A 17,517-nucleotide genomic window follows, 5' to 3' on the forward strand; every position below is an offset into this window, starting at 1 on the left:
TTCACAGCATCCTGGTATGAACTAGTTGTTCTTGTTGAATTTGCCGTCGTGACTGGTGGCCGCCTTTAATTTCTCTGCAGAGCCACTCAAAGAATCTAAAAATAAATCAAAAACAGTGGCAAGAGTGGCATCTTTGGGAATGTATTTTTAAAGGTAGAGCACTAAGGACACAGCCACTCAGTCTGGTGTCTGGTATCTAGCGTGGAATTAAAGATTTGTAACCTTCAGAGGATTGATGATGTATTCTTTTCTCAAAGTTGTCATTCGGTTTTATGGAGTTTGGCCAAAGACTTACATGAAATGCATCTTAGAAATTGTCCTCAGAACTCAGCAGGATGAGCTCAGTTTGCTAATACTCTCCTTCTCTTGCTTTCTGTCTTCCCAGATGGAGATGATACCAGAGCCTGATCCCGATGACGAGGGGACGAAAATAAGTGTGAGTTGTAGAACGTGTTGTGTATTCCCAGTAATATGGGCTCAGAGTAGCAACAAAGAAGTCAACAAAAAAAAATTCCAGTTCATATCCACAACATGTAAAATAAAAAAAAATAGACAAATGTGTTAAAAGAAGTACAAAAAACAAGCAAAATGTGAATCATTTGCACACAAAAAAAAAAAAATCTGTGTTGATGATTCTCTGTGAAAATATGAAAAGGACTTCTGCAGTTCTTTCACACTTGAATGATCGGACAATGACAGTCCATTATAATGCAGAATCAATTCAGAAGGCAGATAGTTTTGGTTTTTTTTTTTCACAAATGCAAGCTATGGCATTACATTGAAGCATCTCTTGATAAGCTCAAAATCTTTTTGACCCAAATCTGTGCCCATAGTGCCACAGCCGAGTACTTTTCCACCATATGCCATCACGATCAAAGTTCGCAACGCATCATACTGAGCAAGCACAACACCAGCTGATTTCACTAAATAATACACCTTCGACCGGAGAAAGGAGCTAATCAGGGAAAGCAGCGGCAGTGTATTATTACTGTCACTGTGGTTCACTTCCTACATTCATGGGCCAGCAACTGGCTCGGCCTATTTTTTTCTGCCACTCCGTATGTGCATGCCGTGCCCAGAGGAGCTCCCGACACTATTTACGATTGCAATACAAAATCCTCTTTAGGTACAAATTACCAAGTATAACAAATGAGCATATATACATATATAGTTAGTGATTTAACATTGAGTTTTTGCATAGACATAGATTCTCAGTTCTACATGGTGTGGTTATCCTCTGTATTTTTAGCTCCTGTCTGGTAATTTTGTACCAGTAGATGTAGTAACACCATAATGAAGGTGGAAGTGGTGTGCAACACAGGCAGTCATCTGCTTCCAGAGCAGAGAGGGATGTTTCCAAGCCAACAGTTGAGCCTTTTTCTAGTTGCGACATTAATTGCAGCGATCATGTTCCCAAATCTCTGCAATTAACTTGAGCTAACACGAGTACAACGTTGTTGTTACTGTCAGCATTGATAGTCAAGAAAACGGTATGAAAAAGCAATGAAATCAAATTCCCTTTTACGATTATCACAAGATTGTTGTTTAAATTGTAATGAAAACACTACAGCAACAATGTAACATTATTCAAACCAGTTTTATCCAATGGCTGTATGACGTATAGTCCAGCAAACGCGTGGGTGTCATTCCTTATTATCCACTTTATTTAATAGTGAGATCTGTTTTTGTTTGGAACAGCTGTTGCCAAGACCTTCATGAAATGTAAGTGAGGGTAGAAAAAAAAAAATCTGCTACTACCGTTAAACATTTCTATTCAACTCACAGTTATTACAAATGCTTCCTCCTGCTTTAATGGTTCAGTTAGTGAGCTCATTCGGAAATGCCATATGCACAAACGTTACAATGAAAAAAGACAGTAAAGAGGGCTTTGCTTTATGATTCCCAATAAGGTAGCTATACCTTCAATTTCTGGTTGTATTATGCTTTTCAATTCAATCATTACACTGATGCAATAGGACATAATTCAATATTACAATAAAGCAGTGTTGTTGAAATACTTTCTTTTGTCAAGTATTTGGCAAAATCACAATATAAAATTAGCGTGATAGATTTTCACATTATATCCCCAAGACAGCTCTCGATTTAATGCTCAATCCCTGTAAGTAAAAGATTTTGGCTCCAACATCACCAATTGAAGAATATAGTCCAGAGTTCTCATGCCACTAAATCTGTCCTCTCGTCTACCAATGACAATCATTGCCATATTCATATAGGTCGAATTTGCTTAATGTACTACAGGAGAGATACTTATAGGATATGAGTATCTAAATGTCACAGCAGCAGTTTGTGAAAGTGGTATGAAATGTGGCGTGGGACCTTGTTGTATTATATAATGCCATCTGATGTTTTGACACCGTGTTCTCTTTTAATTACTCTAACAGACAGTGAAAGTCCAGGGCAACGACATCTCACACAAGCTTCAGATCTCCAGAGTCAGCAAGAATGACGAAGGACTTTACGAGTGCCGGGTGACACGAGCTAACTACGGAGAGATTGTAGAGTACAAGGCCCAAGCCTGGCTCAAGGTCAACACCACAGCCAGGCCACGGCGACCATTGCCGGCCTCCAAGAAGAGCTCCCCACTGCACCTGACGGACAAGAAGCCGAGAAAGTCCAGCTCACCTCTGGGCCAGGACAGCATGAGTTCAGACCAGAGGGTGGCCTCCACCTCCACCTCTCACACATCCTCCAAACCAGCTAAACACAACCCCGACTCAGGTAAGGCCCTGGAGGGAGGAGGGTTATATAATGAGGACACTGGAACACAAAAAAAGACTAGTAGCCAGAGAATTTATTTGAAACGTGGAATCACAATGGCAACAAACCGCCCTGATGTGTTTTGTGAGCTTTACTGAACCACCTATTAAAATAAAACGGTTGGTAGGATGAAATTCAAAGGAATTAGCAGATTCGATGTTGTGATGATGTTATGCAACAGTTCAGTGCAAAATGGTGCCTTGAGAAAACAGAAAACAGCCTACCTTCATCAAAAAGGTAACTATGTTTCAAGGCAAACTGATGGAGATCAATAAACCTGCAACATTCAAAAAATGTTCACACTGCTGTGATCGATCCTGTCGAGCCGATGAGAGCAGGACCTTCAATGTCTGCAGGAGCTGTACAGTGTCAGAGCCTCTGTGGAGACCATCTGCTGTCTTAGAACTATTAAGACGAAATGCAGGTGTTGCAGACCAAGAGTTCAAGCTGAAAAAATGTGACTTAAACTGGAATAGGGACAAGTATTCAATCAAGTCTTTTGTATCGATTCGCCATCTGCCTTATAAGTGGTAGCCTGAGTTTACTTTGCAAGGTGGCAGGAATGCATCATCATTTAACATCTGCCTCTTAACAAAGCGGATCGCCCTTTCACGCTGCTGACAGTCTTCCATATCTTTCTGCCAAGAATGTGATAAGGTTTAAAGGTGCAGGTGCACAGTTCAGTGACCTCAGAGTATTGTAAGATTGCAAGTGTTTTTCAGGTTCAGCAAAAAAAAAAAAAGTCAAAGTTGAATATGCTTTGACTTTGGGGGCAGCTAACTAAACTAAACAGAGACGCAAGCGTGTGACATTTGGTTTGCTATTTTCCACCCTGATAATTGTGTAAAGAGCTTTAAGTTCTCAGTATCTATCCTCCCTGAACCCACCCAAGAGATCACTATCCAGATATTTCATTGAGCCTGATGCCTTTCCTGTCACCCAGGGGAGCCAGGAAACTGCTCTACCGCCTGAGCCATATGCCCCCGCTCACCCTGCACTGTCAGCAACAGGTTTTGTCATCCTAACTGTTCGAGATGGGAGTTGCCATTCTTCTAACTATGACTCGGGCAAATGTTCTGAAGTACGTAGACTGAAGGAGATTTCTGGACAGGGTCATGTGTGTCATGTTGAATAAAAATCATTTAGATTCACGTGTTGTTGGGTCATAGCTTTCGTCAGCAGATCACTGGGCCAACCACCTGTCCTCTAGTCCTGGGTGCACTCTGCTCATTTTAGCAGTCACATGTCGCCGTTGAATGACATGTGAATTGAGTCCTATTTGCTTCCTTCTTCTTTGAACCGTTTCACGTTTTGGAACCTGTGTACCAGCCACAATCAAGTCATTGCAATGGCTCACGGGTATGCACGCTGGTTTGGAACGACAACAAGGAGCACCGTGGTTTGGCTAGCCTCTTTAATTTCTCTACAAGTGTAGAAGTTAAGAAGTGGAATTATAATAATAAATGTTATTATGATTTTTGATGAGGTGGATGCAGTCCCGTTTCCTTCGGCTGAGCATTGCGGTCAAAATGAAATATTTTTGAGCTATCTAAACAGGCTTGTATTTAATTTCATCGAACTGGACCAGAGTCTTTATTCAGGGATCAGCTACAAGTGAAGTGCCTGCCTCCAGCGTACCCAAAATGTTGCTTCAAGGCTCTCGACAAATTCTAAGAGATGAGAAAGCATTCCACTCCATTGTGTCTCTTCACTGGCTGCCTCGTGAATTTTAAAATTGAAAAGACTTTACTGTTTATGTTTGAGAAACTACATGGTCAGGCTTCCAGCTATATTTTAGAAGTGTTCATCCCTATGAGCAGCTGTCAAATCCTAAGGCAGGACTTCTCTAGTGCTTGCAGAATTCATTTTAATAATTTGAAAGATGACAATAATATAAAATTGCTACACACACTGGCTTACAGTTATTTTTATGAAACATGAACAATTGTAATTCATTAGATTTAATGGAGTATGACTGTATGGGAAGTCCTGCACATATTTTAACTGGCAGTCTATTTTAATACCAAGTCTGTAATTACGTTCAGCATATTGCAAAAAATTATAAATGGTACCATTGTCCTTCATCCAATACGGTAATGTCGGGACCCTTTCAAAGACATATGCAGTGTAATATCTTCTGAGTTGCCATAGTGAGTGCAAATATGCTCGGACGGTGCCAGCGAGCAGCAAGCTTGTAGAGGATCATTTAGCTCTTTCGTCGATTCAGTCGTGTTCCCAGTGATTCAGATTGGACAAACATTAATAAAGTCGAAAGTACTGATTTCCCTGTCTGTGTTCCTGCACAGCCCTGGCTTTGTACAGTGATAACATTTGGGAAATTGGGAAGAGGAGTAGAGGGGGATGGGAGAAATAGGGCAGTGGAAAACGAAGAGGCGATAAATCTGGCAGCTGCTAGTAGATAGTGTCAATTTAAAGATTACCTGGGGGGGCAGGAAAGAGAGCAGTCCATCAGTCCGGTGATGCCATACTGTTTGTAGTTTAGTTTTAAAATGGATTGACTGGGACGGCTGCGGACGAGAGACAGACAGCAAAAGCAAGTGCATGGACTGATGCAACACAGCTGTGCTTCAGTGAAGGAGAAATGGCTGAGGAGCCTGATAATGACAGAAAGAATAGACAGTAGCAGCTCCATGAATGTTTCCCAGTCCACCGGCAGACCGGCAGAGCAGTGCACATGACAGTGGGCCCACCGCCGCCTGTTCGTGGATTCATCCTGGCACTTGTGATGGCCCACCCTTGACGGTGGAAAGAGTCAAAATGCATGAAGACAGTTGTAAAGGTTATTCTGTCTGGTTGATAGGTGGGTCACACTCGCTTTGTCATGTTTCTGAGACAACGGGACGGTATTGTTTTGTTTGTGGTTGCTAACCTAAACTGATTAATTAGCACAGTTTTGCCCTTTCCAGTTTGGCTTCACATTTTGGTATTTGTCCAAACGACGTGCAAATTGTTTTGTTTGTATTGCACACCTAAAAACACAAGTTTACATGCACAGTGGATTATTTTCACGGGACTCATAATTCGAAATGCTGTTTCAGGTAATGTTACCTTTCCTGTTAACTGAGCATTTATGCTTCTCTCTTCTGTTCCTGTGGATTTATCAAACTGCACAACTGTGTGTCTCGCTCTTTTTGTGTTTTCGATATTCGTATGAAGGTTGTTTGTCGGATGTTTTTTATACGGTTTATTTTGCGTAAGCCACGAGAAACAGTATCCACTTACCTTGTGGAAAAGACTCTGGATTCCACCGTGGTAAGAATTTGACAATGAAGCCCCTGAAATTGGGAGACGCAGCTTCTGCCTGACACTGAGGAGAATGCATGTTTGTTTGGCTGTTGAAGACACTGAGAAACACCAAGAATATCTGCTGTTTTCTTTTAGTCATTCTGCTTTTTTTTTTATGTCCCGGCAACTTAACACACAAGTCATGAAGAGGGAGCTGAGGACAGTCAAGTTAATTAGTGCGGCACTGGCCAAGCATATTTGCACTCACTATGGCAACTCAGAAGATGCTACACTGCACATGTTCCGACATTACTGTATTGGACGAAGGACAATGGTACCATTTCGTTCTCACTGCAATCACAATATTCGTGTTTGGCCCATGATATAGCTCAGTCAGGGGTGATGGGTGTCATTTTCTGAGCATTTGAACATTTGTGTCTGATGAGACGGTTACATGTGTTGATAACCCAAGCAAAGAAATATAAATAAATCAAATGAAACCTTTATTTTAGCCACTTGCTGCCATCTGCATGTGTGCACAGAATAACAAGAAAATGATCTTCATTTGCAATTAATAATAGTTACCAGCAGCAGCCAAGAGGGGATGTCTGAATGTCTGAGCTGACACTGTTGTCCAAATTATAATAAATCGGACGGTAACAAATGCAGACTCCCGCCTCAATGCAAATATGGAATATAATTATTAACAAAATCTTCATATAGAATATTCTGCCAGCTACTATAATTTTTGTCTGTTTCCAAAAAATCCACAATTTAGGGTGTGAAAATGAAAATATGTTTTTCTAATTAGAGCGACAAGGTGAAGATCAAACATACACTATGTGCTATCTCTGGTCACCAGGGTTACCGAGGCAGTCGCAGCAGTCATGCTTTCAAGAAGCCAACAGTGTCTTCACTGTCACTGTCAAACAACCACAAACACAATCCACCTCCCAATGGAGTTTTGGAATGATTGGACATTATCTGCAACGACTTTACGCAGAACAGTGCACAAATAGAAGCTGTGGGTTTTCAGAAAGGGTAAACATGTTTCTTTAATAAGCCATCAAACACATCAACACTGAGCAATGAAAACTGAATCAAACATAGAAAAAGAAACTTGCCTTATTTCAGCCATAATTGACAAGAACTGAGAATATTAAGAAGCAATATGGCAGGATTGTCATACTAAGCAGACAAAAACAGATGTTTGCAGAAACATTGAATACATATTATATCTTAAGTGAGTTAACAATGAGTACTGAGTCTAATTTAGGACTTGGAGAGCATGTTCTATTTTACGGTTTGGTAATGTCCACATTTTTCTATTATCTAGTAGACTTCAGCATATAAGAGCTAATCAGCCAGTCAGCTGTGCAGCAGGCTACATTTTGCCCTCAGGTGTTTCAATGTAAATTTGCTCTCATTACCTCGTGGCAATATTTAAAATTCCCCATAAAACTATGTTATAATTGTACTGCTCCTTCTCATCTGTAAATGCCAGTCATTTTCCAACCGGTCAGACAGTTCAAACACAACGTTAGCTGTGGCCTGGGCTCAGATAGCCTTCTGCACCCTGAAGCAAGACACAGAAAGATATTACTTGCCGCTGAATAGAGGTAAAAAGTTGAATAATCCCCTGGGCTGCAGAGTTGGAGATTATGAGGCAGCCAAATTATGCTGACAACTGTGTTGCAGTGAGCCCTCTGTGCGGTGTGTCTGACACTGATAAATGCCTCTCCGTAGCTGCTCAGGCAGCCTTGGCCACCTTCTCTGAGCAGCATAGAGGTGTTATGGCTGAGGGCGACAGAGTTCTATTACGTCTTTGCTCAGACTGAGGCAGATGAGGAACAATAGGTAAATGGTCTGAGATGAAATTAAACCTGGGAGAGTGCAGATATTTTCCTTTTCCGCATTGCTGCATCTGTAAACAATGAGGCGCTTTCTAGATGGGGGGAATGTGGCTGTGACTGGTGGAGCGGCTGCAGCAGCCGCAGCAGAGGCAGCAGAGACGGAGTGGTTTTTCACAGCTACTTCCCACCAGTGTGTCAGCTGCTGTTAGATCACAGTGCAGCTTCCATCGTTCTTGGCAGTGTTGTTCTCTCAAAGCTCAGAGGTGACCGGAGCTGACTGTGGGAGGGGGAGCGGGAGGAAAGAAAAATGTCCCCTAAGCCAGACTCGTCCCCCCACCCCTAAGGCAAACCTGGTTCCTGCATGAAAGAAAAACAAATATGGTCTCTTGATTGCATAAGCATTCATCCAGAAAAAAAAAAAAAAAACAACTGTCCTTGTGTTTATGAATCACCATATATATCTATTTTTAAACTGCCTTGACTGTGTACGTCTCACGAAAGAACACCAATGAGTCATCAGTCCACTAGGTGGTCCGGAACAGCAGGAATTATTAGCCAGACAGTGACTGATTCATTGCGGTTGTGCTAAAAGGTTGCCGTCATACTGCTTGAGCAGTCACGCACAATATCAGTGTGTCACTTCAAATTCATGTGGGTGCTTCCATTGGCCAGTCCTTTCTCAAACTAATGCCTTGTGAGTGCACGTAAATCTGTCTTGAGGCTCTAAATGCACTGTGAAGAAAAAGTCTAGTTCTGAGATACAACAGGATCTCCTGGCAGATGCGGCCGGCAAGCAACAGCAACAATATCAATATTGGTTCAAACAGCAGAACCTAATAGGATCACAGCTCTACTAATATTGGCTTACTAATGGAAATATGGACTTATAATCAGGATACCTGCAGTCATAACTTGGGTCTGGGTCATACTGATTGCTGGTGTTTGTCCTCCCTTCAGAGAATCTACACTATACTATATGCTGCAGTTGCACCTTTTCCAAACTAAAAGCACAACCGGTATATAGTGATTTTTTTTTTTTGCTCTAAAATCAATTTGGCATGCTACACTAAGGAATACAAAAGGCGCCCGGGGTCTATTTATTTTTCTGGTCATGTGTTTTCAAGTAAGAGTCAAGTTATTATTAGTATTACAATATTTGCCTGGCATGTGGTTGGTGTTTCCCAGGGATGTGTTCAGGGGCTTCTCCAGATTAACTTTTTTTTTTAAACTTTACTTTTCTGTCCTATTGTGAGGGCAGCACAGCGTTGTAGTGGTTAGCGCTGTTGCCCCACAATAAAAAGGTCATGGATTCGGTTCCCAGCCTGGGGGCTTTCTGTGCAGTTTGTATGTTCTCCCTGTGCCTGTGTGGGTTTCCGCCGGGTACTCCGGTTTCCTCCCACCGTCCAAAGACATCATGTTTGGGTTAATTAGTGACTCTAAATTGTCTGTAGGTCTGAGTGTGAGTGTGAGTGGTTGTTTGTCTCTGTGTGTTGCCCCTGTTATGGTGTGGCCGCCCTCGCCCAGAGTGAGCTGGGATTGGCTCAAGCACCCCCCGTGACCTGGAAACGGAAAAGCGATAGAAGATAGAATGGATGCTCCCTTTTGAGAATTTCTCCTCTTTGAAAGCTCTGCTTATTTTTGCAGTACCAGCTTTATTGTATCTTTAAGTTTCTGTCCTTAGTAAATGAATATTGACAATAGATAATCTCCCTTTGCAATGGCGTAAGAGTAGAAAGAGGCACTTTTTTTAGAAAGGAAATTCGCATGAAACGGACTGAAAACCCAGCAAAACTATTCCATGGTGGACCTTTTACATTAAGCTACAATCTGTTGCATGTTCCCCAGGTCAGGTATGAGTATATGGCTTGGGAAATGTTTTTTTGTAATGTTGGCTAAAATTGCTTTCAAAAGCAGTGAATAGTCTCTCTGGAGCTTTTGCTTCACATCCCAGACTGTTATCGCATTGAGCCTCACCCACAGCTGAACAGTCATGCTGCACAGTAATGGCATCCAGTTGTATTTAACTAGTCACGCAGCCAAAAACCCAGCCATGGCGCAGACAGACAGTCAGGCTGGGAGTGTATCAGTCAACAAGCAAATCAGACAGGGAGCTTTATAACAGAGCCACCAGACAAGTAAGGGAGCGGGTCAAAGACACAGTCAGCTAGCCAGCCATCCAGCCAGGGATCAGCAGGACTAGATGGAACTGGCACCAAGCCAGTTTGCGCTCCCTATGGAGGTGCTGTGGTGATTCACCTCCCCGCCTCCCTGAACCCGACCGCCCCTCTGGCCTGGAATCGATATTCTGCACCACCATCTCACCAAGCCGAAAACATTCTGGCAAAACACGAAGTGTCGTGTTAGGGTGAGTGCAACATAGCAAGCATAAAATGCGAGTCCATTCACTCCCCAGTTTAAAAAAAAAATCCTGAAAGGTCTCAAATACACTCACAATTTACACCTGCAGATAATTCAGTCTTCAGCACCCACTGTCCGCACAGTGTGGATGAAAGCCACAATTCAGGCTTAGAAAAGGGGCATCATACACCATTCAGTAATCCTGACACATCATATGAACTCAGACATCTTTAAATGATCTCTGCAATAGAACCTTTTTTTTTTTTTTCCCACAGAGCTCTCACTTTTCCTCTGGCTTCAACCTCTCTCACCCATGTCACTCGTTAAGAACCAGGGAGCTTGCCGAGCCAACTCTGACAGGAAATAGGTGGAGATTTTTATATCTATATGGATAAAGGTATTCATACGATCACCTCTAACTGTAGTTGAACTGCAGATTTCTCTTTTTTTCAATCGTTTCTCTTTTGTCTCTGTTCAGCAATTAAAATGCACGGTGGTGTACTAAAACAATGATAATTTAGCAACGGTCTCCCTTTGTTGTTTTCCAAAAATAGCATCGAAGCAGAGCACAGAGCGAACCTTTACCTTTGGTATGCTCACTGGCAGGGTTTGTTTTGAAGAAAAAAAGTCACACAAACGCAGCAGCGAGAGGAATGCGTGTGTTTCATATGTGAGAGTAATAGCTTTAGACAGTGTACGTGGAGGACCGAGATATATTTTCAGTGCCATGGATAAAACAAACGGTCTCACGCCAGATGCATGCAAATAAGTGAGAACAAGTTAGGAACAACCAATTGTTGTGCTTGAGTCAAAAACCAATGCAGGTTTCGAGGGACTTGGTGACATCATGAAATAAAAATCCACAAAGACTAGGGTCCAGTTCTCAGAATGTATTTAGAGAAGAAAATGAAGGGAAGTTTCTTTGTGTTGCACAGTGACTGCACAGAAACTAAAATTCAATCGAGAGCAAAAATTATCTACAATGGCAAAAGAAAAAAAAAAATCGCAGCGCAATTACAGTGCAGAAGAAGATATGAAATTTCATTTAATTGAAGGCACTAGCAAACAATAATTTATTGGCCCCCGCTTCAAAAGACTGGAGGGCTGAAGCAGACCGCCAGTTTTCGGGGAGTTTGTTCAGATATGTCCAGACTGAAATTTGCCTGTTCATGTTTAGGAAGGTCTTAAGTGCTATCCTGGATTATTTGGTGCAGGGGCCGTCGTCATTGCTTATCCATACATTTATTTCCTGATGCTACCACAAAAATAGGTCCAATCAATGAAGTGGGTGTTTAATTTTAACCATTTTCACCGCCGTATGCCACCAGACAGCTACTCCCGGAATTCCTTCGCATCAGCATGCCGAGCTGCAACCCGTCACCAATCCCTCATGGGCTAAGGAATATGGTAGGATCGTGGTGGTTCACACAACCCAACATAAAATAATCAAATTATACAAATCACATCACCGATAAACTTGTCTTTGAGCTATATTTCCCTCTGGTATGTTCAGTATTCATTTTTCTCTACATCTAACCAGAAGATATAAAAAAAAACAACAAACGAACAAGTGTGGGGTTAGAGGAAGAAATCAGAAATCTCCAGATTAAATTTTGTTTGTAAAGGTGTTTTTTTTTCTCCTTTCAACTATCATGACTCACAGATGTTTTTGGCCTTGGATGAGAGGTAGGCATTTCTCAAACGTTTCCAACCCAAAATGGGTGGAAACAGTATTAAAGGTTATCTGAACAGACTGCTGCTGTGGAGTCTGACGGGGCAGCAGAGATGAGCAGTCAGCTCAGCTATCTCCCTTTGCCTCCATTTCTCCGTTATTACTTTGACTTTTGTTTTTGATTTGGTTTATCGATAACATATCAGGTTTTGTCAGGGATTGAAATGATTTGCAATTGAGAGACAAAAAAAAAAAGAGAAGAAAAAAGAATCTTCGCTATCGTATTGTGAATCTGACAAAAGATTTAGATTTCCTTCCCTGGCTCAGACGCTGGACGATTCTCGAACATCAGCGAAACAATGGAAAAAGTAGTTGAATAGACTTTTGTAGTATTGTAATCGTATTGTACAGTGTCATTACAGCAGACAAAACTGGGAAAGAAAGCCATTGATGAGGAACTAAATTCTCCCCTGAGTAAACAGTACGGCAACGGATACAGTTCTATAAGATATGACAGACTGTATGACCCGCGTTAAATTCTGACGCCTACATAATTTGCATGCAGACATAAAATCCGCGGGCCATCTGTGTGTTTGCATGTAGATGAAGTCCTCTAGATGCACAAATGTATGATAACAAGACAGAAAAAAATTTACCGCAGCCCTGAATAATGATGTTGTGTCTAGCTATGTGTATAAGATGGTGTGTTGACAGCGAAGGTGATATAAATATATATATATATATACATTTTTTTTTTACTAGATTTCACGACTCCACCTCCCTCATAAATTTGTTACCTGATAAGATCATATACACACACACCTTCTTTTATTGTCCTTGTTTTTTCCAGACTGCCGAGCAGAAATATTACTTTGCAAATTCCATATGAAACAGCGGAATACGCAACAACAGTCAATCAATAACGCACGAACAGAGAGCTCCCTTCTTCGCTACGACAAGTGTTGCTTGGTCACCAGACTCTTGAGGAAGTGACAGCCATATTTAGGGCTGATTCAAAGGATTTTATGAGTTCATCTGGAAGATGTTAGGACTGACGCAGCTGTGCAGCCTGCAGCAGCCCATCATTCTGTGTTATGGGTAATTATGACCAAGCCCTGCTAGCCCTAGCCCTGCCTGTGGATATTTCTTCCGCGTTTGGTTGTGGCTTGAGCTTCGGCGTGTTCATGATGATGAAGGAAAGTGTCATTTAGCGCAACAGTGTGGCTCGCTGATGTGTTTTTAATCGTCTTTGGACAACAGAGGTACTCGATGGCACAGGGGAGTGAGATAAATCAGGCTGCGGATGTAAACGTTAGTACATGTTAGGTGGGATTTGATGACACTATTAAAATATGTAATATTACCAGCCTCTAAGTTAAGAATGAATTCATAAATTGACCACCATTACTTCTTCATACATTGCAATCTTTCAACACACTGCAAGAGGGAGCAATGAATCATCAATTTAATGTTAGCCGGTCTTTCAGCAGCCCATCTGTGCAGGTCTGTCTTTTTCTTTATTTATTTTTCTTGTCTTTTGCACAGATACAAGACTTGGGATTTCACCCCATGGCATGTTAGCAGTCAATCAACAGCGTGAATCTTGGCTCATGCTGAATAAATTATAATAGTTGGAGTAAATAGATATTTTACATAGAAAATGACACAAAGAGAATATTTGCCTCTCTGCAGTTTGGAAAACAAATGATTTGGTGCAATCAGCTGTGAATCTTAAACTATGCTCTGTGGTGGGAGATCTTTGCCTCCGGTTTATTAGAATGCCTCCCTGATGCAATCTACAAAAACGGTCACCCATGCAGTCAGTGAACAAACCAACATAGCCTAAATGCTTGCAGCTTTCACACTGCGAAGAACAAATGTTAACAACCATGCTTTTCCAAAACATGCGCTGACTGACTAATAGTGGTGTGTTTATGTGCAGGATTGCACAAATGCAAGAATTCAGGCAGCATTTCCAGCCTGTGGCTGATGATGGATTTTCCTTATTTAAGCCCACATGCTGCACATGCTTTCACGGTCTGGAAGCAGGAGTAACAGCAATAAACAGGCCCTCAGTGGAGGGGACACAGAGCTAGATCTGCAAAATTCTCAAAGCGTGCCACTCTGACATAGGGAGCAGCGTAAAGCTTTGGGCGATGTACAAAATTTAATATCTTGATACAGTCCAGCCAGAATATGACAATATAAAATATTACTGTGGGGTAGCGGTGTTAGTCCACAGGGTTCTTTTATTATTATTACTGTATATTAACAGTATGTAGCTCAAAGCTTTACCTGTCGCTTGCCAAGGTATATTTCAGAGTAAGCAAAGAAATGAGCATCAGACTTGTGCATGTGCAAAAACTGGGCAATAACGTATTGTTTTCAACACAGTGAAATATATTGTGATATCCCAATGAATAGCGCTTACCAGCTTGACAAAGTGCTTTGCAGGATAAAGGAAACCAGTATTTAAAACGAACATGAAAAGATACGATTGCACGTGCCGAGAAAGTAAAATAACAGGAAGTTTTCCGATAAAAGGCAGGTTGAAGAGAGCAACACAATATGTCCAGCAGTCGTAAAAGCTTTCTGACTGAAGAATATTTTCAAAGACACTAATATAATCAAATGGGAACAATTACGCCCGAAACAGTTGAGTTGAAGCAACGCTCGGTGGATACGGTGCAGCTCTGATCAGCAGCTAATGGCGGAGCTGGCTTGAGGTTATTGGTGCCAAAGGATGTATAATCAGTTATTGAAGTCAATGTTTGCTTTCTTGTTCCTTTAGTGTGATGACCTTGTTCTGTAAAGGACCTATAGTCATAGATAGATGCCAAGCAGATGAAGAGTAGGACCCTGAATGGGATGTTACGGCAAGTTCATGCAGAAACTTGAACGGATTTTGCTCTTATGCAAGGAGTAAACATGGCAGGAGGACCATTAGGGTCCAACGTACACACAGACACATAAAGACACACAAACAGCAGTATGGGCATGCTGATTGATGACTGACTGATTCAGGGCAAAATGGAACACGCTGTTCCAAATGGCATAAGACTATCTGGCAACTGTTCGGGAGTCTCGCACATTGCTTGGGGTAGCTGGGTGTCGGTAGGGGGCAGGAAAACCTGGCTGAAGTTTTGTTTCTGTGACTCTGTCCAAGAAAAAAAAAAAAAAAAAAGGACAACACCACATCATCCAACCCGACACAATAAAGCGGTTCATCTTTGACTATGGGTGTACCGTTGCTGAGCAGATTAATGGGAAGAAGCTCGATGATGCTGGATTAGAGCATGTTTTCTGCACATTTCTATGCGCTGTCTCCCCATTGATGCTCCACTCTGACTCTTAGCTGGAGGCTGATTAATTATTCTCTGTGTGAAGGATGTTTTGGCCCAGAGTGATTGCTGCACCTCTGCGCCACTCCTGTAGATTACCTCAAGCTAAATTAGATGTGGTTGGGGGGGGAGGCGGGAGGTGGTCAGGGGTCAAAGCCCTCCATGTTTGTGCTCCATTCCTCACTCCCTTTTTTTTTTTTTTTTTTTACCCATTCCTTTCTTCAGCCCCACAAATCCTCAGGAGCACAGACAATCCTGAGCCAGGCCCTGAGGAACAAGGCGTTACCATCGCCGATTTCTGTCTTCGAACCACATCTCGTGGTCTGACACTGGAATCCAATAAAAGCCATGTGATTTAGAGAAAATTTCATTTTCTGTTTCCCGCGTACAGGCTTGTTTTCACAAGATTACAGCTTCATACTTCTTTCGCTTCTTACTTCTCTCTCATTTCACTCCTGTCCCAGGTCTTCTATTTCTCCCCCCATCGAAGCAGTTACTGCTGATGGAGAGTAAGCTACTTTTTCTAGTCGACAGAACTCTGCTGCGTGGGATTGTACGGTTGTCATCTGTTTCTCTGCTCTCATCATTTCAGGTTCAGTGTTCCTGAAGACGCAGGTGAATCAAACAGTAGGCTGACGAGGCTACGTTTTCTAGTTTGCAATTGTTAGTCGTGTCAGATGCTCAGTAAACAGTCCGAGTGCAGCGATGATAGCAGCTTGTCAGGGCAGAGATGCCGGTAGCTACCCATGTAACTTTTTACCACAGCAGTTCAGTGCCTGTTTACTTTAAGTTGCTTGGTGACACTTATGCTCTTTTGCAGGTCGTCTCGTAAACGTACAGGCATTTGTGTGAATATGTGAGTTCAAAATGAATAAAGTCTAAGCATCGCAAGCGCAAGGTCATTTACAGATTTTGGCAAATGCTGCGCCACTTTCTTCTGATTCCAGCTCTGCGATTTCCACGGAGCAGCCCCGGCACGGTGCACGCACCTGTAGATATGAATGTGTAAATCATGGCATGACTACCTTTGCAGCTATGACTCGAGCTCCACGCTCATACGCAGCACATCTGTAACACAGCAGGAGCACACCTGAAGTTAGTTTCACGAGCAACTTCAATTTTATGCTTTTACCACCGAAAAGAAAGGAATCCAGATGCCTGAGTATGTGGAAGTATCAGCAGCCACGCTGTTCTGCAGCCAAGCAGCGCTGACAGATACTACAGGCGGCTGCAGCCTCACAGTCGACATCTAATGAAACTGCATAACTGCATAATGTGAAATGTGAAAGGCGGAAGAGTGCGAGACTCATATGGGAATTTGATAAAATAATGATAAACATGCCTCTGTTCATCTGACTTTCACATCAGATATTCCATCCTGTATTGTCATTTTTTTCACCGCAACCATAGTAGGAATTTTATAACAAGTGTGCTGCAAGAAACGTGGTTTGCCAATGAGGCGTTTCCTTGAGTGCCTCGTGGGCCGAAAAAGACAGCAAATATATCACTACAACTCGTCTTATATTTTAGAGATCTATCACTTAATCCACATCCTCACATTGGCTGCTGCAGAGCAAATGCAATAATGAAGAGCTTTAATCAGTGGCTAGACACTGATGTGGAAATAAGTATTTTTATTTCAGCAGTCTTTTCTATTCAGTTGACTGTTGCTGCTCTGTGTTGAATTTTAAATATCTATATAATGTATATATTTTTTTCCTTTATTTTCTTAGTCATCCGGTTGAACGGCCAGAAACATATATTTCCCATGTTCGTCATGAATTTTTAACCTTCTGCTCCTTCTCCTTGCAGGTACAAGAATATCATGCAGCTATGGACTGGCTGTCCTCCTTCTGGCGTGTGGCTTGGTGAGGGATGCCTTGTTATAATTTGAATAACTGATATGATTTGCTCCCAGATCTCCCCCCCCCCCACCCCTCACCCCCCAACTCCCTCCCCAACGCCCCCCTTCTTTCTGTTTTCTCTCAAAGTGAAGGAGAGCATTGCCTGTCGTATCCCCCCCCACCTATTCTTCCTCCCTCCCCTACCCCCCTCCCAAAATGCGGACAGCACAGTTGGCCCCCTCATTCCCCAGCCACCACTACTGCTCTTGCACCCAGCACATTGTTATTAGCCACTGTAAACACCAGTCACCTTTAAAGCAGTTGGATTACCTTTTTGTACAGACGTCGGCTCAACACCACCCGGCGTGCAGCGCTCTGGTGTGCAAACGGACTCTGTATCTTTATTGGATAATTCTCACTGAGAA

General features: G+C 42.3%; 1 protein-coding gene across 1 annotated transcript in view; it reads left to right on the forward strand.

Moving 5' to 3' along the window:
* Window positions 1–17,162, forward strand: part of vstm2a (V-set and transmembrane domain containing 2A) — a 70,036-nt gene extending 52,874 nt beyond the window's left edge. The window contains exons 3-5 of the mRNA XM_029529512.1: window positions 386–436; window positions 2,403–2,739; window positions 17,061–17,162. Of these exons, the coding sequence (XP_029385372.1) occupies window positions 386–436; window positions 2,403–2,739; window positions 17,061–17,137 (465 nt within the window). The 3' untranslated portion in view covers window positions 17,138–17,162. The remainder of the gene's footprint in view (window positions 1–385; window positions 437–2,402; window positions 2,740–17,060) is intronic.
* The last annotated feature ends 355 nt before the right edge of the window (window positions 17,163–17,517 follow it).

Source organism: Echeneis naucrates, chromosome 20 (genome assembly GCF_900963305.1).
Source record: "Echeneis naucrates chromosome 20, fEcheNa1.1, whole genome shotgun sequence".
Classification (NCBI taxonomy): domain Eukaryota; kingdom Metazoa; phylum Chordata; class Actinopteri; order Carangiformes; family Echeneidae; genus Echeneis; species Echeneis naucrates.